At 41.1% G+C, this 27,989-nt stretch overlaps 3 protein-coding genes across 9 annotated transcripts in view; 2 read left to right on the forward strand and 1 right to left on the reverse strand.

Moving 5' to 3' along the window:
• Window positions 1–15,543, forward strand: part of flvcr2a (FLVCR heme transporter 2a) — a 32,288-nt gene extending 16,745 nt beyond the window's left edge. The window contains exons 1-11 of one of the 4 annotated variants that reach the window (XM_005916812.3): window positions 67–3,071; window positions 5,499–5,640; window positions 7,443–7,583; window positions 8,351–8,418; window positions 8,688–8,791; window positions 10,046–10,156; window positions 11,216–11,321; window positions 11,425–11,536; window positions 12,445–12,509; window positions 13,310–13,429; window positions 13,739–15,543. In XM_005916812.3, the coding sequence (XP_005916874.1) occupies window positions 2,442–3,071; window positions 5,499–5,640; window positions 7,443–7,583; window positions 8,351–8,418; window positions 8,688–8,791; window positions 10,046–10,156; window positions 11,216–11,321; window positions 11,425–11,536; window positions 12,445–12,509; window positions 13,310–13,384 (1,554 nt within the window). In that variant the 5' untranslated portion in view covers window positions 67–2,441 and the 3' untranslated portion in view covers window positions 13,385–13,429; window positions 13,739–15,543. Of the gene's footprint in view, window positions 1–66; window positions 3,072–5,498; window positions 5,641–7,442; window positions 7,584–8,350; window positions 8,419–8,687; window positions 8,792–10,045; window positions 10,157–11,215; window positions 11,322–11,424; window positions 11,537–12,444; window positions 12,510–13,309 lie in introns of those variants that run through there. The other 3 variants (XM_042218232.1, XM_005916813.3, XM_042218233.1) reach the window with 3 other exon arrangements.
• Window positions 15,544–15,660: 117 nt separating this feature from the next.
• erg28 (ergosterol biosynthesis 28 homolog) lies at window positions 15,661–19,031 on the reverse strand. The gene is made up of 5 exons (XM_005916810.3): window positions 18,927–19,031; window positions 18,517–18,654; window positions 16,991–17,081; window positions 16,783–16,901; window positions 15,661–16,666 (listed from the first exon to the last, which is right to left on the reverse strand). The coding sequence occupies exons 2-5, from the start codon at window positions 18,647–18,649 to the stop codon at window positions 16,578–16,580; spliced, it is 432 nt and encodes a 143-aa protein (XP_005916872.1). The 5' UTR covers window positions 18,650–18,654; window positions 18,927–19,031; the 3' UTR covers window positions 15,661–16,577.
• Window positions 19,032–19,764: 733 nt separating this feature from the next.
• The window catches only part of ttll5 (tubulin tyrosine ligase-like family, member 5), a 54,989-nt gene continuing 46,764 nt past the window's right edge, over window positions 19,765–27,989 (forward strand). For all 4 annotated transcript variants that reach the window (XM_042218228.1, XM_042218230.1, XM_042218227.1 and 1 more), the window contains exons 1-9: window positions 19,765–19,891; window positions 20,487–20,620; window positions 23,499–23,605; window positions 23,689–23,771; window positions 24,555–24,661; window positions 24,875–25,005; window positions 25,139–25,221; window positions 27,701–27,770; window positions 27,861–27,945. In XM_042218228.1, coding sequence (XP_042074162.1) covers window positions 20,562–20,620; window positions 23,499–23,605; window positions 23,689–23,771; window positions 24,555–24,661; window positions 24,875–25,005; window positions 25,139–25,221; window positions 27,701–27,770; window positions 27,861–27,945 — 725 coding nt within the window. In that variant the 5' untranslated portion in view covers window positions 19,765–19,891; window positions 20,487–20,561. The remainder of the gene's footprint in view (window positions 19,892–20,486; window positions 20,621–23,498; window positions 23,606–23,688; window positions 23,772–24,554; window positions 24,662–24,874; window positions 25,006–25,138; window positions 25,222–27,700; window positions 27,771–27,860; window positions 27,946–27,989) is intronic.

Genomic DNA, 27,989 nt, shown 5'->3' on the forward strand with positions numbered 1-27,989 from the left:
AAAAAAAGAGCTACCACACTGGGAAGGGTGAAGACAACTGGGTTGCCCGGCCCTGGCCACGAGGTGTCCCTTATTTATTTTTCAGGGAGTTGGCAACCCTAATCGTGATCCATAAATGCCAAAAAAAAAAAGAAATCTTTCCGTTATGGAGCAGGATATTCCTGAAATTATTTTACAATCGGCTTATCAGTAGTGTTTTACCGTTTTATTGCTCTGATTGTATGAAAATAAGACGATAGCACTGCCAACAAAGCAAACCTGGCATTTCCGCAACTACTGTTTCGTCTTTCATTCAGACATTGTCAGTTTACAATTTCACATGACAGTGTTTTCCCAAAAGACGCTTGTCGGCAGCCACGGTGGCACGCGTTTGTGGTTGTAGTTTCAATATCCTGAATGAGTTTTTGACTGTTCTTTACTTCCTTTCGATCCTTCCGTGGATTTCACAGAGAGGTGGTGTAGATGGAACCTGAAAATTTCCAGCGTGTTTAAAGACGCACTGTAAGAAAAGCCAGGCTTAGAGCTGGATGTTGGACTATATTACTCATTAACACAGAGCATCCATCAGTATGAGGACTGGATTTCACTACTGTATTGTTATTACTTTGTTGTTACGAATTACATTCCGTTCAGCAACACTTTTTAATAATATAGTACATTTTAATATTTGATTACTTTGATTAATGCAAGTATTAGTGTTTGATTTGCTTAGCAAACAGTATATTATGCCTTATGTTGAAAATAAGACTAATATGATCAGAATTAATCACGGCTGACTGAACTACTGTCCTTGTGTCTGAATGCAGGGTAAAAAAATTTGTCAGTAACACCACCTTATGACAAGGATCGAAGAACTTAAAAACAATATGATCGCTGGCTTTGATCAGTTGTTTTTGTGCTCTATTGTTGACAAAGACAAAGAGCAGTAGTTTTTATATAGAGCTTATATAGATTCAAGGACTCATTGCACACACTGGAAGGTCATTAGTGTCACCTTGTCGTGCATCCACGTGAGTACAGTCAGAAAAAAACTCATGAAAAACTCATCTATGAAGTATGAGACACTTGGCTTTACATTAAAGTGGCATTCAGTAGGTGGGGTTCCCTAAGAGTCTCAAGTGTGGGCAAAAATGATCATGGTTCACAGTAATTTCTATTGTGTGTAACTGTTTCCTCCATTTATCCATTTAGCCAAAAATGGCTCGTTACTTTTGGTAACGAGCCATTTTTGTAAATGTAAGGTGCAGAAAGTACAGATACTTGTCTAAAAATGTAGGGAATAAAAGTAAAAAGTTGTCACAAAAATACATACTCGACTAAAGTACAGATACCTGAAAATTTGACTCACCATCTCGGCTAACTACACATTTAAGATACACTTCACCAAAATAAAACCAGAATATCAAATCTAAATGTAAGCGTTTAATTTTATCTCTATACAGGTTACAGTTTGGAAGCTTGCTTGTTCTGCTATCTTTCTGTAATGGTTAATCCACCAGTATGTACAAGCTCTTTAATTGAAATGACTTTTTTATTTTTTCAAATTTTCTGTGTAATAAAGAAACAGAAAAAATGATAGTAGCCCATGCTCAAAGAAATGTGGATATAAACATCTTCAAATTAAAGCTGAATCTCATACCAGCAGTGCACTGGCATGTGACTTAACACAACATAAATGTGCCACTGTGCTAATCCCTCCTGACTGCACTGTGTAAACTGACCATCCTCAGGTCTGCCAGTATTGTAATGCCAGAGACAGATGACATAATACAAAGTGATTGCACATTGGTAAATCCAATTTAGGAACCAGAAACACTCAACCTTAATAACTGGTCTACAAGCAGTGTGTTACCGTCACTTCATCTTTCAGTGCTCAGGGACACTTCCCCTCTGTGTCACAGCATGGCAGCTGTGCACATTCAGTATTCCTCTCAATGAACTTTAACTCGTCTGACGCATTTATGTATGTGTGAGTGTCATGTGCCTATACTTAGCAATAAAACCAAGTTGCTCTTGTAGTTCGTCCTTACATTTACATGCTATGCTTTTATGCGATCTCACATGGAAGTAGGAGTTTTAAATGAAAAGTAAAACGCATCCTTGGTGTTAAAACCACTAGAGAAGAAGGCCGAACCCCGACATTTGCAGCTGGGTATGTAATTGTTGACTGAAATCAGAGCCTACTCATATACTGCTCATTATATTTAAACCTCTGGTAAATCAGCCAGCAGTAATAGGAAGTAATCTCCAGTTTAGGATCAGCGGGCGAGCTTGGTTATGATCACCATTTAGGAAGTTCCTGCTGGGTGGGAGGGCCTAGTAAGGTAAGCTGCCATGGTGTTAAGAGAGTGCACACACAAGAAGAATTGTTTGCTCTTCCCTTCAGCTGTTGAGAGCCACACAAGCCTGAAGGAAGAGGGAAGAGTTTCACTGGGAGCAACATGAATTCTCAGGATGAACTTTCTCATGAGTGGGCGGACAGCCTCGACAAGGCCAGGGTCAATGATTGCACCCCAACGGGGAAAGAAAGAAACAGCTTGCGAGAATACGCGCACTGCCTGCCTCTGGGAGATGGTGATGACACCTTGGAGCCATCAGCCATCGACACCGCGCGGCTCTTTCCGCTCATGGAGACCAGGCTGTACAAACGGCGGTGGGTGATGCTCTTCATCTTCAGCGCCTACTCCATGAGCAACGCCTTCATGTGGCTGCAGTACGGCATCATCAGCAACATCTTCATGCGCTTCTACAGCATCGGCACCCTGGCCATTGACTGGCTCTCCATGATCTACTTTCTCACCTACATCCCTCTCATCCTACCCGTCATGTGGCTCCTCGACAATCGGGGAATCAGAGATGTTGTGGTGGTGGGGTCCGCCTACAACTGCATCGGGGCCTGGATCAAGACGGGTTCGGCGGACCCCAGCATGTTTGCTTTGACCTTCTTTGGACAGTTCGTGTGCTCGGTGGCCACGGTTTATATCCTGGGCATCCCTTCCAGACTTGCATCTCTGTGGTTCGGGCAGCAGGAAGTGTCCACCGCCTGTTCCATTGGGGTTCTGGGAAACCAGGTGTGTCTTTGTTTACCTGCTGGGTTAAAAAAAATGTGTGTATGGTGTTATTCACTTTTCTTCTTTAAAGTGGGCGAGAGTGAATGAGAGCTCTGTCATCTTTAACTCTTTGTGCAGTATATTAAAAAAATAGCATGTTTCTGTTAGGTCAAGCTATCTTGATTTGTGATTGAGTGTCTCTCCTCCTGTGGATTCTTCTTTCCAACCTTCTTCCAGAGTGGGCAGGTTTAACAAAGCCAGTCACCTTCTTTGCCACTGGTGAAAACTAATGGCTAGTAATCCCTTCAGAGTAAAGGTTCTTAAAGAAACGATGAACCCAGCATGCAGTACATGTTAGCATGCTGGATGCTGAACCATTTTAGTTCTATTAAAGTGCTTCACATACCAGGCAAGCAGTATATGGGAAGTAGAAGGGCATGGTTTACATTACACTGAGCATTTTTACTGTTTAAACATTACTTGGATTACCAGTATCAAAATATGAAGTCATAAATTCTTCATTTTTAAATCTGCCGATAGAAACTAGAAGAAAATATATGATAGGGAACCATTGTCTGACAGAGACTTCCAAACTGTGAGGAGGGTAGAGGGAGAGAAGTGAACAGAGTATAAATCTTTCCAGTAAAAACAGGGATACCGGTATTGTCTAAGTGGTCAAAGTGACTTCCTCTGTGTCTGTATGTGTGTTTGGTTTGTTCTTTCTAGCCAGGGGAAAATTGCTGGGGATGGCGGGTGACTTCCACCGCTTGAGCTGCCTGCTTCTGTGCAAGTTTCCTCACCTTGGGTAAATTAACTATACAGTGAGATTGCACTAAGAATGCTGTGTGCATGGCAAGGTAGTCAGGTCTGCTGGGGCGGGTGTGTTTCACTGCTTTTGCTTTCCTTTTAAAAATCCTGAGAACGGCATTAGACAGACAAAATCATCTGAAAATTCCAAAAAAGGTCACGGGAAATGTCAACATGTATCAAATGAAATCTAATTTACCTTAAATTTACCCACGAAACATGGAGAGTGATAGTTTTATGCAATTTTAAGTCATATCTAAAGTAAAGAGAAAATAAACAGAGCAAATGTGGTGTACTTGGCTACATATCAGTGCTTTGTGATCTCTCCACAGTCTCTAACACTTTTCTCATCTTATTGACCGCTCTGAGCACGCTGTGGTGCCCTTTAACCTCCAAAGCTGAACCATGTCCTCTCCCTCCATCATTAGGCCAAACACCGGCGCTTGTCATGAATGTTCTTGTTTTGTGCTTTAAACCCGCTCCCTGCCGATGAAGATGAAAAGGACGCGCTGCTGTCGATGTTTACTTGCTCACCATGGCTTAATTGCTTTGGCTGCGGTCCCTAACACTGGATGCTTCCAAGTTTTCAGGCTGAAGTCGTTTTATGTAATACCTTGGACATTTAGAAACAGTTCACATTAGCAAAAAATTAGGTAAGGGTTCCAGAAAAGCCTGTGACGCTTTGAAGATCAAACAGACATCAAACTTCAAGCGAGGTCACTGTAATTTGGAGCCAATGAACAATAAGCCTGTTTTGCATAGTTTTGACGAGGTTATAAAAAGTCTTTAGTTTGGTTCAAATGTGTGACTGTGACTGTCTGCTGTGAATGTTTTCTAGAGCTTTTTCTAGTACACTGGCAACAAGGTAAACATTATAGCGAAGGTTCTAATCTGTCTGAAGGCTGTAGAAGGCAACAAGTGTAACAGTGGGTGTAACATTCTCGGACGACTGAAGGGATCGTACATATTTCTGTGTTTCCACTCGTCAAACACTTCACAGGTTTGTTCCTCACAATCGGGAATGTGTCGCGTCACCTTTCCTTCTCTCACCTTTCCCCTAGAGTGGAGGGACCACCACCGGTGTCCCTTCTGGAATGTTCTTGTGACAGTAGGAAGCCGAGGATGTTGGCACTGCTGCTGTGGTATTCAAATTTGGAACATTTACCCAAGATCCACTAGAAGTGTTGCTTTTCACTGAGGTTGGCTGGGGTTTTGAAAGTTAAATTTAGTGACATGTAATCTTCATGTCAGGCAGTTTACAAAAGAATGGTGACTTACGGTGTTACCTGTCTCTGTTAAACAAAAAACTACAGACGGGTTTATTTAGCTACAAATGGCAAATATGCATATATTTTATGTTTTATAATAAGAGGTGTACCATCACTCACACTGATTGCAGCAGCCAGTCAGATGCCAAACAGGCACTGACATTTTCTGCATCAATTACTTATTTCATTTTTTGTTTATGTTTTTGGGGTGTTTCTTGCTTTTTACAGGGCATCATATCAAAGTGCAAACTTTACCCTTCTTTATGTCTTCAGTGACGTGTTTTGCGTTATAGCTTTTTAAAAATTTGGACATATGTGTCTGTGCGCAGGCATCACCTCAGTCCATAGTTAATTATGTGTCTCTCGCTTACAGTTGGGTATTGCCATTGGGTTCCTGGTTCCACCCATCCTCGTGCCTAACGTGGATGACATGGACGAGCTGGCACATCATATCAGTATCATGTTCTACATTAGCGCAGGCATGGCCACCGCCATCTTGGTCCTTGTGGTCATCGGTAAGTGTTTAAAGGGAAGATGAGTGTTTATACATGTCAGTTATGGCTGGAGCCTTTGTAGAACCATTTTGACCATTTCTGTTTGAAACCTAAAATCGTGTTGAAGAACCTGGAGAATTTTCAGGGGAAGAAAATCAGGAAAAGAACAGAAAATCTGTGAGCACAGAATCATCAGTGAATTTTATGCATTGGTCTCCTGTAGACACTGACGCCACTGTTTGCAGCTTCCAGCCAGCATTGATGTGATCTTGTACCGCCCTTTCTGGCCTTGGAGACGCATGGATCCAAGTCTTGATTGAGCCTCACGTTTGTGTAAAAGAGCTAAAGGGTTAGAGTCCTTGTCAGAGCTCTTTACTCACTCATGCAGCAATCGCCCACTGCAAGTCACCTTAAGTGTCACTCAGCGCCCACAGCTATTGGTGTGAAAATATATGAAGCAAAGCATCATCTTGACAATTTGTAGTTTCCAGTGTTACCTCACCTTGACTCCTTTGTCCACTAGAAGAATCACACTGCTGTTTTAAATGAGAACACAAAAGAGTCTTTGAAATCATATTTGCTGCAAAGTTCTCGATATGAACATCCAGACTTGTGTATGGCAGAGCTTTACACAGAGATGTCTGCTCCTCAGCCAGCTCCGCTGGGAAACTGAGCCTGCCCGAGGTGTGCTTTCTAGCGAAAAACTCAACATCCCTTCAACTCCACCAGATGAGCAGCTGCGGTAATTGCTGTAATTGTCCACATTTTGATGAGATGAGTTTTGACACGACGTGAAATACAGGCAGGGGCTCAGGGAGTCATAGCAGAGTTTTATAAAATCACCCCCCACCTCAGCCCCCAGCTCTGTTAAATTCTCTCTTCACCTCCACCAAGGACTAAAAGTCAGAGAAAGTCAGAGAAACAGTGGTGGAGAACCAGTCCCTTGATTACTTGGATATGCTGACTAAATAACTCAAAGCAAATCCTTGGGACACAATCACCTGTGACTGTGACCTTTGAGGTCAAAGGTTTGTGATTCCAGCTTTTGCTGATTGTCGTGTCACGTGCGGAGAACATCTGTGTTTCACTTTACATACTGCGCAGATATATCTGCTTGTCCAATCAAGCAGGTTTTACTTATTTAAAAAAATATATAATCACATGTGAAGCACACACTGCCAATTCTAACTACACATAATGTATATTTATGCTGTCAGGAACATGCATCATATTTGGTAACTCACTAAACTCAATAGTGAAAGATTAAATGCAATAACAATACAGAAAGTGTTACGGAATCAATAAATAGAAGAAATACTGAAAATGTCAACCTGTTATTCAATAAAACCTGTTAATCTACGACTTATGCTTGGAGGAGAAAAGTAATAACAATAGCCACCTAAATTTGGTTAAATTTGGTGGCTGACTTGATGTCCAGGGGGCAGGTCAGATGTCACCCGCTGTGTTAGACACTTACCTGCATTTTCTTAGAAAGGCTCAGTCGAGCATCACATGGACCTTGTACTGGAGAGCTGGCAGGTTAAAGATTATTCCAAATTCTCACATGTAACTCTGTTGGACAATGTCTAAAGATGTTCAGGGCTGCTGTACGTGTGTTAAAACCTGCTTCGGAGACTGATATCTTATCTTTATAAGCATGTTTACTCATGTTTGGAGTCCACTTTTGCTCTTACCTCAGCATCACACTGAACTTTGCTCTTTGCCCCAGTCCGGTGTTTTTCCGGTGCTGTCCTACTAAATCTTATATCTTAAAAACTAAAGTAACCTCCAGAAATGCTGCGTTTGTTTGTGTTGCTTTTCAGTGTTTCAGGAGAAACCTGAGATCCCACCCAGCCAGGCCCAGGCACAGGCCAGGAACATGCAGCCTGATGAGTACTCCTACACAGCCTCCATCTTGAGTCTGCTGCGCAACAAGCCCTTCATGCTCCTGGTGGTCAGCTATGGTGGGTTCCTCCCTCTTACCCGTACTAAACATGCAAACTGTAGCAGTCAGCCCCACCATTTCTAGGACTAAACTTTTACCCTGACAAGAGTTAAGGATACTGTGCATTATGGTCTATGTAACTCTCGTTCACAGTCCTTATCGGCCTCTGAGCACATATATGAGCGAGTCATTAAAACGAATAGAGTTTGTGTAGCACTGATCTGATTGTTTTTTGTGATAGCATTTTTTGGCTCAAAGGTCACTAATTAGTGACAACATAGGAAAGACAGACCAAAGTTGTTCATGTTAAAGGGCTGCTTGAGTGTGTTAGCAGCTGTTTCTCAGACTATAGACTTCTTGCTTTCTTTCTAATCCTTTTAAAATCCATTTCCTCTCCTCCATCTTTAGTTTTTGCCAATTGTCTACCTTCAGTTATTATAAGAAGAATCCTGTGCTGAGTTTCACAACGCAGTTGTTTTACTAATACCCACACACACACATTTATTGATTCACGTGTAGTCAGTTGGAATGCTAACATGATAAGCTGCTGGGAAACAGAAATGTTCATCTTTCAGTTTAAAGCTTTCAAAAAAGGAGAAAGTTTTTGAGTAGGGGGAGTATACACCCTAAAAATGCCCAAATAATCTGATTATAATGTCTCTTATATTGTGTGAGGTTCTCAAGAGTTTTTAGGTAGAAGCACCAGGACCCATCTGGTCCCCACATGAGACCACCTTTCTGTGCAGATTGTCTCAGAATAAACTGTTTTCTGTTTGTGGTCTACAGGCTTGAACGTTGGCTGCTTCTATGCTATTTCCACACTGTTGAACCGGATGATCATTGAGCACTATCCTGTAAGTCCCTATTATAGCCTTTTTTTTCATGTTTGTCAACTTTATATTTTCTGCCTTACCTTCTCTAGTCTTCCTTGTGGCTTATGCTCAGATTGAATAGGCCCAGCATGTAGACACTGTTTGACCGCATTTAACACTGAGCTATAAAGCATCCAAAGATATGGTCCTGACACAGATAACAGGAGTACGATTGTTACGGCTCAGTGCTTCTAGGAAATGACTGCATATTGTGACTTCACAGGTGCAAATGCCAACATTTTCTCTTTCAGGGTGAAGAGGTGAATGCTGGGAGAATCGGTCTGACCATTGTCATTGCTGGCATGGCGGGCTCTCTCATATGTGGCATATGGCTGGACAAGACCAAAACCTACAAGTAATGTATTTCTTTTAAACCCCGTTTTTCAGTGATGTGGACTAAAATCAAACACAGAGCTGTGTTTTCTAACAAGAACCTACATTTGAGTCAAATCCTAAATATACACCATGTCCATCAGAACATGGCTACACTGTGATCATAAAAGGCTGAGTATAAAATGAACTTCACACCATTGCACCATCAACAGCTTAAACCATTGATACAAGGCAAGATGAATACATGATTTCATGTTATTTATTTTAACTTTTGACCCTACCATCCGAATGTCACAGCAGAGATTGAGAGTCATCTGACCAGGCGACACTTTTACAGTCTTCTATTGTCCAATGGTGGTGAGCCCATGTAGTTTAAGATTCCTGCCGTTAGCTGAAAGGAGTGGTAAACCATGGCATTCAAATAAACTAATGTCATTGTTTTCTACAGTCAGATTCTGATGGAGCTTCATGTGCACATGTAAAAAGATGCTCTTCTGAAAGGCAATGTAATTTTCAGTCCTCAGGATCAGCATTCTCACTTCTTCTCTGCAATGTTAGCTGTACTTTAAAACATCGACTCCTTGCATGAATGTCCTTTAAGTCACTCATCCATTCACAGAGAGATGTCCAAGTGAATTAGACCATTTGATTAAAAGAGGCACGTATTAGGATACAACATAGCCGAGTTTTCTGTGTGGTGTTGCTCTCTGCTTATCTGAACTGGCAGGCTGTACTTTACTGGTACTTCAAAGTAGCTTCTCAAGCCTTTTGCCACTGCATGTGATGGAAAAACAGTAATCATACATTACTTCTTTCTACAAAATGACCACTTGCTTTATTCTGCAAGTTAGTGATTTAGTGTTGATAAACTGCCTTCATTAATGTGGCATAAAAATGTTTATGATTAGAGGAAGATTCTCAGTCCACAGATTCCTCACATGCCATTAGGATGGTTATCTGTCAGAGCAGTTAAGCCCAGATTTAGAACGTGGATCCAGAGTGAGCCGGAGGACTGTGCAATATTAACAAAAATGTTTTGCTGCTTGTTTTACGCGTGGTTGTACAAGAAGCAGCTTCAACAGAGTGAATTTGTTTTTGCAGATTGGCGTTGTTGTGAGAAGTCGTTGGTGACACAAAATAATGGCATTCATTTTTTTTGGGGGGGTTGAACATTATCGCTTGCGTTAGTCCTTATTGTGCCCGTCATAACATGTGCTATGATACATGGCTTAATGTCTTAAGCTTTATTGTTGATGTTATGCTCCTGTCTCCACAGACAGACCACCTTGGCCGTGTATATCCTTTCTCTAACTGGGATGCTGGCCTACACCTTCACCCTCAACTTGGGTCACCTGTGGGTGGTGTTCATTACAGCTGGAGTTTTAGGGTAGGTAACCATTAAAGAATATGGACCACCATGGCCATAAACATCACAGTAGGCTCTAGCAGCCAACAGGTAACAGAGCTGTGAATGATCTCTTATATTCTGTCATGCAAATGTGATGGAGGAAAAAAAAAAGATGTTTCTCATACTTTTATTTATTTAAAGAAAACATTTCGGCAAGCGTCAGCAAAGTGAGAAATGCTGAGGGGCTGCCAGCTGTTTCTGAAGCTAAAGGGTTTCCGTGGAGCTGGAAATCCATTTATTGGAAGTGTTTAGAAAACTGCTTAGCTAAACAGAAGCTTTATTGGGCGATCGTGGCTCAAGAGTTGGGAGTTCGCCTTGTAATCGGAAGGTTGCCGGTTCGAGCCCCGGCTCGGACAGTCTCGGTCGTTGTGTCCTTGGGCAAGACACTTCACCCGTTGCCTACTGGTGGTGGTCAGAGGGCCCGGTGGCGCCAGTGTCCGGCAGCCTCGCCTCTGTCAGTGCGCCCCAGGGTGGCTGTGGCTACATTGTAGCTGCCATCACCAGTGTGTGAATGTGTGTGTGAATGGGTGGATGACAGGTTGTGTAAAGCGCTTTGGGGTCCTTAGGGACTAGAAAAGCGCTATACAAATACAGGCCATTTACCATTTATTGGCCCATGCGGGTTGGCATAGCATTGACACTAGTTTTAACCTCGGGGTAATGTTGAATCGTATTGGTCACGTTTAGAGTCCCGCTCGAAACTGATGAAGCTCTGTGTTGTTCAGTTTCTTTGTAGCAGGAATGCTGCTTTTTGAGCAAAACTTAGTGTTCCACAGTCCACAGGCTTTGTCAATAATTGCTATTTATGGTAAGCTGATTATGCCCATATCTGGTTTCCATAGCAATTCCTTTGTCTGCTTTTCACCCAGAGAGGACGTATTAAACCTCAATATACTTGTCCTACTTTTACATTTGTGGAGCATTTTTTCTGCTGGTTTTTGGACAGTTAAAAATAGTTGAGTCACAAAATTCTACGCTGAACAGATCAGACACTTGGTTTTATATTTTAGTTCACCTATATTTTCTGTCTTTCTCCAGTTTCTTTATGACAGGATACCTGCCTCTGGGTTTCGAGTACGCAGTAGAGCTCACCTACCCAGAATCAGAGGGGACCTCGTCCGGACTGCTTAACTGTTCAGCTCAGGTCGGTAACGTTCAGCACGTATGACTGCAGAGAACAAACAAATAACATATCATAACATGTCATGTTGTTTGGGCCTTTAAAGAGCTTCTCACTCTCATTTCAGATCTTTGGAATCATTTTCACCATAGCTCAGGGAAAGATCATGGATTACTGGGGAACTTTAGCTGGAAACATATTCTTGTGCATCTTTCTGCTAATAGGAACAGTGGTGACAGGTGAGATGTTAACCTCATCTCTGTAGATATCGGCTGTTTTCTTTCCCATGTCTGTGTGTGATACTCAGACCAACTTATGTGAAACCATTTTGTGTTGGACTTGCAAAGACTCGTCTCTTTCATAGGCGTATGCTGCCTCCTAGTGGCTAAATTACTTTTCACACTATATTAAAGTTGTAGTTAAAGAGGACCAAAAGTACATATTTTTTAGCGCTACATTTTTATCGTTGATCTCTACTAGAGTAGCTTTGCATGATTCACAGCTAAAAATAACTCGTATGCCTCATTGTAAGCCTTGGTGCGGCCTACTCCGAGTCTGAAACAATCTGACCCTTCCTTTTAAGTCAGCTTTTTTCTGTTTATGTGCTCTGCATGCCTAAAGTGACAAAGGTAAGGATATACACTGTCACTGACATCATACAGAGAGCAGAAACCACATGTTTAGAGGCGTCTGCAGCAGGAGGTTTTGTCTTGTTGGAAATGCCTCTAAATGCACTGAACTTATTTGAATAGTAGGTCTTTTTTCCTTAAGACCTTTTTGTTATGTTCTGACATGTAAAACCTTAATGGCAGGAGTACCTTCTTTTTACCACAACCATGCTTGTTAAGGTCTTACTGTCTAACTGTGCATATCCTTCGATATCCTTCCTCCATCCTCTCTGAGTTGTCACAGGAAGGGGGATATCTTTGATTCAATAATCTCTGAGCACCAAAGGATATTCTGCATGCTGACCCAGAAAATTAGTTTTGAAGAAAACATGTTATATAAAAGACAAGAAGATAACATGGGAGTAGCAATTTTAAAACTTCCACACCAGTATGCTATTCTATTTAAATTTAACTTTATTTTGCACAAATTAATCATCAGTAATTTAATGTGTTTCATAATATTATTATTATTATTGCAGGATTTATCAAATCCGACCTCCGACGGCAGAAGGCCAACCAACAGGTTGAGGTGCAGACAGTGAGTGTAAGTACGACTGTGTGTGTTACATGAAGTTAGAGGTGGGATGTGTGTTAGAGCCCACCCTGGCTCTGGATTGAATGCGCTCTGAGTGGTTTTCTGCTGGTGGCTTCTCTGCAGTCACTTACATGCAGGCTTGGATGCAAAGCGAATGCAGGCGGTCGTCCCGCTGCCCTGGTTGCAGCTTTCTCCGCAAGCTGCTAAAAATGTCGTTTTCTCTCAGCTATGCTTCGTCTAACAGCTCTCTGGCTCGCTCTCATTAAAAACACGTTTGCTTATTCTTTGCTTTGAAAAGCGTTGCTTTGGTTTAATGCTTACAACCGGTGCGGTTGAGAGCTGCCAAATAAATATTTTCAGCTAAAAAAAACTTATATTAAAACCAAGTATTAAAACTAAATATGTGGTGACTTTTGTAACTTCGGAGATGTTCATGCTCAGCTGTCGCCTTGCTTTATGTCAGGCTCGGGACCTCTTGCTTTCTTTCTTTGGCCTTTTTGTCCTTCTGATATTCCAGTTTTAACACTACAAACGCAGCTTAAACACCAGTAATCCTGCACACCAGTGGAAGTCAAAGTGATAGTAGAGCAGTAGATTTAAAAAAGAAAAGAAAAAAGAACAAGAGATGTATCTAAATAATAAATAAAGCAGAACTAACGATACATGCAGTTTCCTGATCAAAGGCTGTGGTATAGCTGGGTGTGCAGGTGTCTCTGGATGCACTGGTGGTGTGTTATGAATGAGAAGGTGGAAGATGAGGGGGACCCCTTAGGGCCCCTCAAGGTGTGACCCCAAAGCTATCATTCCAGCCTGCAGGCTCCCTGTCATCGGTGCAGGACTACGGGGCCACGTCGTGCGGCAGCCCCTGGCAACGGCAGTCTTGACATTAACCCACAAGCTCACAAACACCAAAACACACACCTGCCAAGGTAGGGTGAAAAAAGGGTTTTAACGATTGTGTACACGATCATGTTTGCATTTACTTGAAGGTGTTACCGGTTAAACTGCAGCGCATTGTACTCGACTGCACAATCAGCCCTTTAAATCGCACAAACAGACTCGGTGTCATTGTGGAATTAAACGTTTATCCGGTGATTGCAACTCATCTGAAGTTCATTGTGAAAAGACACGTGATGAGGTGTACTGAATGTGAAGAGATGTGTGTTGCTGATATAATATTGATGTTGAACTCTGCTGCCACTTCACTCATTTTACTGCATCACGTCTGTCCTTTGCAGACAATTACTGCTGATCTGGAAAGAGGAATCTCTCCACCTGAAATCTTGAAAGAGGTGAGGTTGTGAGGAAGACAGATATTTCTCTGTCCAAGATCTCAGAATATCACCGTGTACAGATTAAAAACAAATAAGACACATTAAAAAACAACAACAAAAACTGACATATCGAGACGCACAATCATGCACAAACGACTGAGGAGCTGAAAGCTGTGAACTGTAAGAACATGGAGGCTGAATCACAGAGAACAGTGTTGCTTTACGGAGTTCTGTTTGGACTCTGTGATGCAGAAATCCACATTGGTATTACACCCCAAAGCACCATGGGGGAATGCACTTTCAAGGTTTTTACATCATGGGATGATGGCATTTTACATGTCTTGTTAGGTGCAATGTATCTGCCACTTTAGTGACTCCAACCTTCAATCTAACTGAATGCCTTTCCTAGTTTTCTTCTGACCGGTGTTAATGTAGTGTTTTATGCATTTGACTGGCAATATTGAAAGTTTTCTAATATATGACCAACATTGTGTGTGATTGAACTCTCTCTTTACATTGATGAAGGTGTCTCATGTTAGTGTTCTGTGTTTAGAATATGTGTATTCAATGCAGATTAAGGACTACGACGTGTTTACCTGTCAGGCAGCCAAGTCACCTTTCGCCTAATTGAGGCTTTCGTATCTGTCGTCTGCCGTTCAGGATGACAGTATTACTTGTGAATACTGCTGATGCAATGTATCTGAGTTCGCTTTGAGGGGGGGGCGGTCAATATTGGCCCCATTTTACTGTGATTGACTTCTTTAAAAAGACACAAGAGGCGAGAATGTCCGGAACGCAAAGGATGTCAGCACAGCGGAAAATAAGAACAACACAATGGGAGATTGCGACTAATCAGATCTACTGCCCTTGTCATTTTGCACACTTTTTATGTGTACTTTTTACTTTTGGTACTGTAGAATTATACAAACAGGCGACAAATCGAAGGGAAATCCATCAGAAATATGTCTTGGGTGTTGGGCCAATACATGCCAGAGTCGGAGTAATGCAGCTCAGTTCTTGTGGAAAATATTACCTAATTTTGTGTGAATAATTGTAGTGGCAAGCAAACATAAGATGGCCAAAATCTCCTCTTTATGGTCAATGTGGTTAAATTCTGATGACTTTAAAGGCTTGACACATCTTATTTTTTATAGTCATTAAGTGTCCCAAGTGTCCAACAGATGTGGCCTGATCTGAGCACCACTTTGCACAGTTGTGCACCGATCCTGAGTGGACCTAAACAGTGCCAATCAAATGCCCTCCACCTGTTAGAGCCCAGGGTCAAAGGCTCAAGTGGTTTAGTGTTTTCCTTCGTTTTGTTTCCTGTGTGTATTTTATGCTGTGTAACCAGTAGTTGTACAAATTTTTACTTCAGGTATTTTTAGGAAGTTGTCTCGAAATGTTGATATTTAATTAGGACTTTTATGTGTCTGTGAGAGGTTCTAGTTAATCTTAGTCTTAGGCACTTTAAAGTGCTGTGAATTTTCCACACCCTTAGAGTTTTTGCTATTTTGGCATGATGTGTAGTTGATCCAGTCAATAAGGAAAAAATGAAACTGCAATACAAACTATGGGATTTTGAACACTGTACCAAAAACAGAAACTAAATTAAGAACAAATCTATATATTTATAGATAAATAAGCCCTAGCTAAATGTGTCTGTGTATTTTTGTATTTCACCACAATGTGGCCATGTTTAAATCAGGAGATTTATGCTTTCTTTAACCCAAATATGAGAACAGAACAAAACTGGGATTTCAGTCTTTAGCACAAACCGTGCAAAAACACAATTACACCTTGAAGGACACTTCAAACAAAGGATTACAAGACTACAAAATACTATTGCCACAATTATTACAGCAATAAAAAACATAAAAAAATCAAGATATTTTTAAAAATTAAGTTTTATACAAAGTTATTTGTGCATACATTTCCAGGATGTACAAATCTTTCACAGCACACAACAAGCATCAAACCAACCTCTGCTGTATGATTTTTCTAATGAGGTGCGTGGTTTTCTTCTGCGTAGCCTTCCGAGATCTTTGGTACATCTGGGCTTGCTTTGATTGAAAGACTAGAAAACGGTACTTTCTCTGCTCTGGTGCAATAAAACAATCATGGTGACGAGAAAATGTGTACTGTGGTTCTGTTTCTGCGGTCAGTCAGCAGCACCATAGCAAAACCGAGACTGAGAAAGAATACACTATCTGTGCTGTTAAGACAACATAAAACTCCAGATATTGCTCCTTTAAATATGAAATTATTACAAATTCTAAAGCAGCACACATTGACCACTGTATTGTAAGATATACACCAATCGATCACAACATTAAAACCACCTGCCTAATCTGCTGTGTTCCTCTTGTGCTGCTAAAACAGCTCTGATTCCTCATGAAGGCAGGGTCTTTGAGGATGTGCTGATTGGGAGCATGACAGCAGCAGTTGTCCCCAAAGATCAGCCTTGCTGGGGAACATCCTACAAAGGCTCATTTGGATTAGGGACTACTAGTGTCTTCCTGTGTTTGAGCACATCATCAACTGCAGTCGTGGACCAGGAATCCCAGGTCCCGACGTTTCCCAGCAGAATATTGCAGTTTCACAAGATAATGTTATTTATTTGACCTGTGAGGGGTTTTAATGTCATGGCTGATCTGTGTAAATGTAAATAATGTCACAGTAGAAAGTGAATTTACATCAGTATATCCTGTTCTTCAAGGCAAGAAGCAGCACACGAGGACCAGTTCACAGAAGGCTGGTGGAGGTGGATTCAGTTCAACAACAGGAAACTCCAGATTGCTGGGACTCAGTTATGCTTTTTCTGTCGCGCTCCAACTTCCTCCTGTGTTTCTGGAAAACACTGGAATCCAATGAGCATTCCTATGATGGAAAAACCTGCAAAAACACAGTGATGTACTTTTAACTGTGTATTCCAGTGTGTTGTGATTTAACTTAAGACGTCCTGATGGGGAGTCCAACAGAGGTTATTATCACTATTATTCATTACTCACTAGCCACAATGAGAGGGGCCATGACTCCGATAGTCAGCGGTGCAGTTTTATAGATAAAAGCCTCAGATAGGAAGTGGCCCAATGCCAGGACAAACGTCCATAAGGTGATGTGATACAGCCTGCAAGAGCCAGGGTTACACAGTGAATAACCCATAGACTTCCACCAGAAATGAGTTTTTATGGTGCAGGAAACAACACGATGCCTTACGTTCTATTCTGGATATCAATGGCGCAGGCACAGCGAATGATCGATGACAGCAGCGTCCAAATACCAAAGGTTCGAGCTTGGAGACCATTTACTGAGAAATTAAATAAATACAGATACAATATATTATGATAGAGAGCATCCATTATTAGTTGAGAACAATGCAGGAGGGTTTCTTGGAGCATTTCTTTTTTTTTAACCTTTTGAGCAGGTTTAGCTGAGGACATTGATTTATTATCTAATTCTAAGATCCTATACACTAACCAGACACTTTATTAGTTACACCATGCTTGTACCAGGTTGGACCTTGTTATGTTTTCAGAACTGCCTTAATTCTTTCACAGCATCCCAAACGTGTTTTATTGGATTGACTTCTGGTGACTACAGAGGCCATTTGAGCTCAGTGAACTCACTGACATGTTTGAGACCAGTTTGAGATGATCTGAACATATCCAGTAGATGGGTACACTTATGTAATCATGGCCACAACAATACTCAGTCAGGTCGTGGAATTTAGCACTCAGTTAGTGCTAAGGGGCTCAGAGTGTCCCCCCCAAAATACCCCACATCATTACACCATCGCCACAAGCCTGAAAATTTGGATTTTGGATGGATTTATACTTTGATGTTGTTTTACAACAAATTCTGATGTCAAAGTAGAAAATGAGACCACCAAACATTTTTCTGGTCTTCAGTTGTCCATTTTAGCTGATCCCTTGTTACCTCAGTTTCCTGTTCTTAGCTGACAGTGGTCGCATCTGCTGCAGTCTTTTGCTGCTTCAAGGGTCCACATATTGTACTGAGTTGTTGCCACATGTTTAGGTGGTGAGATAGCAGTTGAACAGGTATACCTAATAAAGCGTCCAGTGAACGTAGAGCGGTGTCTGGTTTGTTATGCCACCTGTAAGTGCATTTTTCTGGAAGTGTGCCGCAGTACAGAAGTTTTCTGCAATACTACTTACTATGGTGAAGATTATAAAAAAACAACATTTTAATGCCCTAAATTACTATGGTTTATTCAAGTTTTTAATACAAAGTAAGAAAAGAAATTCAATATTGTGATTGCACAGGATTAGAATTATTGTTGCAGTCCAGATCAGTGGGAATAACAGCAGCTTATAAAAGGCAACACAATACTACAAAGGCTACAAGGGCTAATAATTATTATAAATGAATGCTTTCAAACTAAGTATATATTTTCCAATCTAAAGTGAAGTCTTGCTAATAACTACTAATATTGGTTTGGCTCCTATTAGGGAGAAATGGCCTTGTATATTCTGATTATGATTAATAAAACATTTATACGTGCTCTATATAGACTCTGCACGCCAGTGATATGCAGGCTAATAGGTAATTAGTTGATGATCATCACGTGCATTTTAACATAAAGTGTTGCTTGGTATTCGAAGCGTGTGGTGTTTGCCTAATTTATACTAATACTAGAGTCACAAACTAATAATCACGTTACTTTTAAGGTTGTCAGGTTGCACATTCCACTTCTGTCAGAAAACAAAATCCAGTTTTCTCACCAAACTCTGGCATGCCTGTGTAGAGCTTTTCGGACAGAAAACTGTGATCTCTGAAACTCTGCACGGTGTTTCCCATCGCGATGACGGACACCATCACCAGCCAGCTCCGCAGGACGTTCAGAAAGCGACTCATCTCTTCTGTGTGGAAGAAGCACCTGTCAGAGAGGAAAACTGCCGGTTCACTGCAGGACACACCACTCCGAACTACAGGTCAGTACAAACCCCGGTTATATAACATTAGCATTGGACGGAAGAATAGATGTATTTCTATTTCATGTCTAACATAAGACATTAGCTGGCAATACATCAGTAACTCATATGACATAACAAGCTAACCCTGGATTAAGCAGGTTTATACAATTAGCTAGCCTATTATACTTTAAAACATCACGAGTACGTCATGTATTTACCTGACTGCGCCTGTCAAACTATCATATTCCCGACAAAACAGGAGTATACTGGCGCTAGAAAAAGTGGGACTGAAGCCAACCGAGTGGCGAGTCTTTCAATCTTGGCTCGTGGGGTTAACCAATAAGAGCGCTTAAAAATGGCTCCTGTTAATCGTACCATGATTGTGATTGGCGATTTCAGGCGTTAGGGTTCCGCCTATTTTTTCCCTCTAACCAATCTACATATAGCAATCCTGTCGCGTGTGGACAGTGCTAGACTGCGTCCAAACAAAGAGTAGCTGTAGAGCAAGAGAATTATGCAGGTGACGTGCCTCTACGAGCAAGGCAGCCACCTTTGTAACGTTTCCGAGCACTTATTCCGAATCTAAATCCCAATTAATTATATTATTAGGTAATTGTGAACATGAAAAACTGCATCTATAGAAAGACCTATGAAATAATGCAAAAGACGTTCGAATTTTGACTCAACTAATCTACGACTAAACACGGTCTAAAATACGATTTTAACAAGTATTTATCCACTGGAAGTATATATACATTCTCTCACAATCTTAATTCAATACTCTTTGAAAGCCATGCATTTCTTTTATATAAAAATAGATGTAGATTTGAGGGGTCCCAGTATTTTGGAAAATGCTTTTAAAAAGTTATAAAATATTATAAATGTTATTAAACATTAAGGCACACCAGCTCACTGTGCAGCAACTGAAGCAACACAACAATATCAAAATATAAAGAAAATATGAAGGAAATCGCTCTTTGTAATATTTCTATTGAAATGTTTTTGCCTATTTATTTTAAATGTACGGGCAGTTCAAAGTTTCGTCACGTGGATCAATATTGTCGCGCGCATGCGCCTTTCTCTGTTGCTATCCACTTGTTGTAGTTACAGGAAGATTAACGGCGATTGCTGGACCTGGCGATACCAACTAGCTTACTGTTAGCAGCCTCCACAGAAATTCACGGCAAGTTTTTGTGGTCCGGGTATAGTGGTTAACTCATTTGCCTTGCATGTGAAAGGTTCCCGGTTCGTTTCCGGGAGGAAACACAAACCCACCCTCAGAGTGTTATAAGCTAATGTACTCTCAAGTGCTGGTCCCAGCTCAAAGGAAGGGCATCCGCGCGTAATAGTCAAAATACGCGGATCTATTTGCTGTGGCGATCCCTTGGGAAATAAGCGAGCAGGCGAAAGTACCTTCTTTCTGTTGCTGTATGTATTTGTACTTCATTATAAAAACCTCAGTGGTGTCAAATTAAGCAGACTTTGCGTAGTTGACAAGGCGTGCAGGCATAAAAGTAACGCATTATTTAGCAGTTTGGTTTTGTCTTAACCATAGACTGTCTATAACGTGTTAAGATGATTTCACTGCCACAGCAGGCAGACTTAGAAAGCAGCAGCGGTTCTCAGGTGAGAGCATGCTAACTGTAAATCACTGTAGGACGGTGTTAGTGTTGCAGTCTTCGTGTTAAGCTGTCGTGGAGCAGAGTGTTATGAATACATCGGCGTTTTTATGAGATCATCTTAGAAGTGACTGTTGTGTTTGCCCTTGGATGTTGCAGATGCCAGGGTAAACACTAGATACTTGGTCCCACGAAGATTTCTCCGGGCAGATTGTCCCCCCCTTTGCAGTGAAAATGCCAGCCGTGATCCGGGATAAAGAGGACTCTGAATCCTCCTCAGAAGACGAGCAAGAGTAAGTACAAGTTAGCAGTTCATATTAATATGTCTGCTGCAGAATAAAGGACAGCCTGTGATCTAAACAGAGTCAAGGTCAGAGGTTATAGAAGCACCTGGGATTATCTGCTTTATATCACAAATAAAACAAGCTGCCTCAAATCTGTCTTTTCTCATTTAAAGAAAAAAGCAACAACTCTCTCAATCAATGCCATTGGTGCCTTTGTTTTGAGTATTTTGTCCTTCAAGAGGAGCTACTGTTGCTTGTTTGCAGACACACTGGAGAAGAGTAGGATATTGCTCACAGTCCCTGCAATCCCTCTGGGACTTGGCAAGTCAGTTAACTTCTTAGCCTACTGATCCTCTTGGCATACTGCATAAGATTTCCAAATAATACATCTTGTAATAGGACATTATGGTGAACTAAAAGCATTGTTCATTTTCTCTCTCATTGCAAGTTACCAAATCAATTTAAGGTGAAATGTAATCGGTGAGGGATTACAGAAGATGTCCTGAGCTCTGTTTAATCATTTATGTCAAGATACATGCAAACAAAATGACACCTTCAGGTGTCTTTCATTCTGTATAATTGATGACTGTCATTTAGACAAATGAGTATATATCCCTCTGCTGTGGATGCACCAGCTGGTCTTTGCTTTCTTGTCTCGGTCTAATAATTCCCTCTTAAGCCGTGCTTAGTCATACCTTTCTGGGTTCCTCTGTATCTGCTTTTAGGCTCCATCTCCTAAATTAGTTTGGATTGCTTAGAGTTAGCATTTAACCTTCAGGCTACCAACGCTGCATTTATTGACATGGCAGTAATTATGCACTGAGATGCTACAACATGGTTGCTCAAAAATATCTACCCCATAAACACATCTCAGTTCCATTGCAAGAGTAATATTGCAGTAGTTTTATTTTTTAAACAACTGCTGTCTGCAATTTTTTACTTGCACACAAAAAGTCTTGACACCATGAAAGAAGTGTTGACCTTCCTCAAAAACACAAAAGGAAAGTCACCATGACTGTGATAAAAGGACAGTACTGTTTGGTGCGAAAATGAGAAATAGGTGCCGCGGTTTACTGAAACAGCGAACACACAAGGTAATATAGTATATAAAGCAAAAACAAAGTTTTTACAATTCTAAAGAGCTTGAAAGTCATATTTTGTTTGACCGCCTTTATTCTTCAGCACAGCCTGAACTCTCTTGGGCAAGTTCCGGGCATCTTGAAGGACTTTCAAAGCTCTTCTTTGGATGCCTTCTGTTCTGTTCTCTGTCAAGATGATCCCACACTGCTTCAATAATGTTGAGGTCCAGGCTCTGGTGAGACTGATAGTGTTCCACTGTGGGTTTTTTAATCCAGGTATACTTGTACTGCCTTGGCATTGTATGCGGAATCATTGTCATGCTTAAAAATGAAACAGTTTGCAATGAGATGCTTTTCAGATAGTGTTGCATTGTAGATGAAAATGTGAAACCACTTTTCTTTGTTTATAATTATATAAATAATCCACAACATCACTGGCTGAAATGTAGCCCCAAACCCTGACAGAGCCTTCAGTGTGTTTTACAGATGGCTAAAGACAAATTCTGGATTCACCACTCCGTAAGGCCTGTTGCTGTGCAGTTCTTTTGAATTTTGGCATTTTTCTGTCCTTTCTCCCTGTTTGTCTTCCTTAAGACTGGCTTTTTGACAGCCACCCTTCCACTTAAACCATTGCTAATGAGGGCTTGGTTTAGAGTAGCAGATCAACTGAAGAGCCAGATGCATCTCTCAGGTCGTGTGTCAGATTTGTACTTGTCCTATTCCTTAATGAACATTTCATCTGCTGTAGATAGTTTTTTTAGGCCTGCCACATCTTTTTCTTCTTTAACTTGTCCAGTTTCCTTTTTAAGGACACACCGCACATCTCGCTACACAAACAGTTCAGCTAATCACTACACAATTGATTATACACCTCTAAGCATATATGGTTAAATATTTCTAAGCATAAATGACAATCAACAATACAAAACCTAACACCCTGCACATGCTGATAGATGTCTGTCCAATAAGCCGTTCTATTTAAAATAAGATAAGATATACTTCATTTAGCCCATGTGCCAAAACATTAAAGACAACCTATAACAAGTTTAGATAAAGTACAATAATGCAGTAGACGTGGGACTGGAACCAAAATGTAATAGAAAGAAATGTCAGTTCCTCTTTGAATTTTACTGTTACAAATATCAACAATGCTTTAAAAGTACTAATATTGCACGATCATATTCAGAGATGATGGTGGTGATGTTAACACATTCTTCTGTATAAGATCTTAACATCTTGTGTGTATGCAGGTGTCTGGGTAGTCTCGGTGATGGCTTACGCTCATGATAAACAACAAGCTTAAATACTATCAAAAGACTCCTCTTAACAGTGAGCAACCCAGCCGTGTCAGTGCGATAATCTGCGATATTGTCTCACATACCTGGATACTTGAGCTAAGGGCAGCAGTTGCTTGCATGCCCCACCTCTCCCACTTATCAAGGCTGGTCATACCTGATTGACTTCTACTCCATCATCATGTCACCTTATCTTATTTTGACCCCCTGATAAGCAGGCTGTGTCTGGTACTGTTAGACATTCTCGACTTTTACAAGGGTATTTGGAGTACTGTACATGGGTTTGTTATTGCCCGGCACCTCACAAAGCTCTGTGTGGTTCTGCCTCTATCTGCTTGACTGAAATAAACACCACGTCACGCGGCATTCCCGCAGCCTTAGGTAAGATGCCCATATAGGTCAGTTCATGTCATCCTGGAAGATTCTGGGCACTGAAATTCACCCCAAAGTGCATCTCTGAAACTTTGCTCCTGTTATTTTTATTAAGTGTCTGTATAATTTGTCACCCACTAGAGACCATCCCTGCATCTCATGGGGCAGCCTTAGCAAGACCATCCCGATTCTCCTGTTTTTCCCTGAAGCTGTTGTTTCAAAAGATGGAAGCATATCTTCTGTTGGAGGTACAGTGCAGAGTAATAAAAATGACATTTTGGAGCCTATAAAAGTTCAATGCTAAGAATATCTTGTTGTGCTTTTTGCACAGAACGATATAATATGGCCTTCAAGATTGTGCGCACAGAGAGCCGCCTGGTACGAGAAATACTCACCAATCACGGATTCCATGAGGTAATGTTCTCACTTAAATCGTACAACTTTAACAGATAATCTTGTAAAAACACATTGTTTTTCTTTTTTTCTTTCTTTTTTTTTTTTGCGGCACATGCAATTGAAGGATACGCTTTACTGTAGGTCTGTTAATCTTCATTTGACTGCTGGTGACAAAGCCCGGGAATGCACCCATGGAAAAAAACAAAATGACCTCAAAAAGCATTAATCTGGTTTCACGAGGGCACACAATCCCCGTTATTGCTCTCTCCAAGCAGCTACAATTAATTCCCTTTTTATTTCATTTCAATGCTTCTCGACTGCTGCTAACCCATCATCAAATGGCAGACGAGTGTCTACCGCAGCCCGGACAGAGCCAAACTTTAATAAGCCTTTATTGCGAACATCTGGCTCTCCACGGGACGCGGACAGAATGGCCATGTGAATCCCGCCTCCTAACAAATTGTTGGAAAAATACACAAATAAAGAGATAAAATAACATGACAGTGATGGAAATCTGTGAACTGGCCTTCCCTTTTGAGATCGTGTCAAAAGCGTAAGTCGTACAGTAGTTCGTGGGGTTAGTGATGGGGTAATGGTGGTGATGCTGGAGTCTGTTTCTTAGATTCAGCCGAGCAATCAAACGTGATGGACGTCAGAATACGATGCTTCTGTTGGTGGCTGGAAACTTTTGAGAGCTTACCCTTTTAATGATCCCTTTGCTGGTGTATTTTACTTTTTGTGCGCTAAATCAAAATCATTTCATCTGGCTTGTCTGCTCAGTTCAGTCTTGCTATTTTTCAGGTTCACCCAAACAGCAATGACTTCAACCTCATGTGGACAGGGTCTCACCTCAAGCCTTACGTACTACGCAGCCTTCAAGACTTCCAGAAGGTCAACCACTTTCCCAGGTATAATAGAGGTTTCAAATATAGAGTGTGTTTCCACTGTTTCCTCTGTTATAAATATTGCCGTATGAGGCAATGTGTTTGTTGGCTTTCGCTTGCAACGTGCGATTTATTTGGGACCGATGTCTTTATGAAGCATGAAGTGAATCATACCGTCAGGCCCAGGGTGTTCTGTAGCCGTTATGTGTTCCTATATTTGTTCTTCCACACGTCCAGATCGCACGAACTGACACGCAAAGACCGTCTCTATAAAAACATCCAGCGAATGCAACAGACTCATGGCTTCAAAAACTTCCACATTGTTCCTCAGACCTTTGTGCTTCCCGCCGAGTACCAGGAATTCTGCAGTAAGATACCACCCACACATAATCCTGTTCGTCTTAGCAGGGCTATATTTATGACATGTTTACAGTCATTTTGAATGACTGCAGTTCTCTGCGTTTCCTGCTTTCCTCTTCTTCTTTTCTTTCTTTTCCTCAGATTGCTTTGCCAAGGACAAGGGCCCGTGGATAATTAAACCAGTAGCATCTTCAAGAGGACGAGGTATCTACTTGGTTAGCAATGTGAGTTTATTTTATTCTTAGACTTCTGTGCCTTTTGATCCTTAAAATGTGAACACTTCACACTTTTCTCTCCTTTCATTTTCCCCTCTCCCCAACCGGTCACACCAGATGGCCACCCTCCCCTGAGTCTGCTGTCATGGCTGCCAAATGCTTGTTCATAGCAGATAATTGGCTCCCTGGCCTTCTGTCTGTAGTGTTTTAGCCTTTTCCTTAACATATAATGTGTACTGTGGCTATTACACTGTTTTAAATGGCTCTGAGTCTAATTACATTTTTTAATTCTAAACTTCAGTTGTCAAAACCTTCAGAGGACTTCAGTGATATAATAAATATAATTTGACAGAAAAATACTTCTACAAATTCCACCTCGTTGTTTGTTCCTGGTGCTTTGTGGCTACAAACCTGAGTGGTCATCGAGGAAAAAAGAAAGCAAATTAGTGGACTTTGTGTTGCAAGTATGCTGCCAACCTAGTGTTTTTGAAAGGTTAAGAGTAAACCTTAACCTTTAAGTAAAGTAATTTTGAGTCACGGTTATAGGTATTTTTCTTTCTTCCTTAATTCCCCGTGTAGTTTAGTCTTGGTATACTTGGTACTGCTGATCCCCAAGTTTGGAGGATGTCAACTATTACTTCTTTCCCACCTGTGTTTGAGCTTGGTGTGACTGCACTGGCGTGTGTTTGCAAAGATGGGGAAAGCTATTCCACATTGCTTTTATGTCGGACTAGTGTCGGATGTTGGAACTCAGAAGCGATGTCACTCCAGAGTTAGTGCATTCCAGTGCTAAAGTTGGAAAAGCGAGAACAAAAACAGGATTTGTTTTGATTCTTAGCGAGATAAAGCCATCCAGGTATCACAAGCAATACAACATGATACTTGTTTTTTATGTGGGGTGGCTGTAGCTCAGGAGGTAGAGTAGGTCATCTGCTGATTGTCTGCTGATCAGAAGGTTGGTTGTTCGATCCCTGGCTTCCCCGGTTTGTATCTATTAGAGTATGAATGTTAGTTAGAAAGCACTGAAAAGCATAGAAAAGAGTCTGTGTGTGAATGGGTGAAAAAAGTGCTTTGAGTGCGTCCAGGAGAACAGAAAAGCACTATATAAGAATCAGTCCATTTACATACTTCAAACCAGCATTGGGGCACATTCTTGGGTAGAGCCTGGTCAGTGCTTTGTGTATAGCTTTTTTTATCAAGTCACAAACATACAACATTGGCTATGGAGATTTTACAGTTCTAGTTGTACTACTGTTTACAGTAGTACACTTTACATTCATTGCCACCATTGCAGACTGTTAACTGGAGGTTGGTGGGGCTTCTCTGACTTTCCGAATAGGAAATATGAGTTGAAGGGGGCATTCGAGATTAAATTTCGGACCAGGCACTCAGAAATCCTGATTTCTGACCTAATCTGGAATCCACAGTTCTTCTCCCCAAAATAGCCTTTTCAAAAAAATAAAAATAGTGTTGGCATATTTGTAAAGTATGAAAGATAAAACAACACTGAACACGATTAACTGAATCTTTCTTTGTTAATGGGGACTCCAGCACTGGGACTAGTGTTTAATAGTAACTACAAAGCTAAAGCCAGCAGAGTTTAAGAATAGGTTAACACGGATTGAGAAACGGGGAGAAGAAAACAGCTAATCTTAATGCCAAGCAAAGCTCAAAACAATAATACTGACTGTCAGTCAGCTCTTCTGTTGTGTGCGTGTGTGTGAGAATAAACCATGTGCAAGCATGAATTCGCATTAAGGGTAAAACCTTAGTGGGAGTTAACTATAAGCACACTGACATAAAAAAGTACCACGTGAACTCAAACAGTCACTTGGCCAGATGTTATCTAAGTGTGGGGGTTGCACTGATACAGCTGTCTTCGAAGTAAGTATCAACCAGCGTTTCAGACATTAATAAGCTTCGCGGAGTAAATCACACACTTTCAAGGCCCCGGGCTCTTGGAGGAGCTCAACAAGGTTCTCACCCTTGGAAAACATGTGCACGATTCTTCTTCTTCTCAGGCATTTTTATGAAACAGTGGAAAGAATGTCAGAGCGATATTTGGAGAAAAGAAAGAAATACGTTCATCTTTTTTGCTTTGCTTTTTCTCTGAACTGTAGCCAGCGCTGAGGTTACTCCAACTCCTACCCCCCCCGCCCTTTACCCCATCTCTTCTCAACTTCACCACCTGCAACACATTTCAACCTCATAAATGACCCATCTCCCACCACCAGATTGTGTTTTTATAGGCTGTTATTGAAGCTTGACCCGCTATGACCAGCGTCACTGAAACTTTTCTTCATCTTATTATCCTTTGATGTTTATGGTTCACTGCAGCGTCTCGTCAGCCCAGTGAACTTGAGTATTTAATGCAGTTCTATATGAATCATTCGTGGTGTTGTAGCTTTAAACTTGTGATAAAATACTGCCCGCATTTTCTTCTGTGTTCATCATATCTTCTTTTGTGCGTCCTGCTTCTCATCTACAGCCAAATCAGATTTCCATGACTGAAAACATTTTGGTGTCTCGCTATATTAATAACCCGCTACTCATTGATGGTGAGTTGTTACAGTTATATTTTTGCTATTTTCTTTTGACAGATTTGCACTGAACAATTTTATGACTTAATCTAATTGTTGTTTTTACAGGGTTCAAGTTTGACGTTCGTTTGTACGTGTTGGTAACGTCTTACGATCCTCTCCTCATCTATGTGTATGAGGAAGGCCTGGCTAGGTGAGTGTTTTTACCTTTGAAATGGTGACTAATACAATAGAAGC

Source organism: Haplochromis burtoni, unplaced genomic scaffold (genome assembly GCF_018398535.1).
Source record: "Haplochromis burtoni strain Fernald_Lab_line unplaced genomic scaffold, NCSU_Asbu1 Contig_16, whole genome shotgun sequence".
NCBI lineage: Eukaryota > Metazoa > Chordata > Actinopteri > Cichliformes > Cichlidae > Haplochromis > Haplochromis burtoni.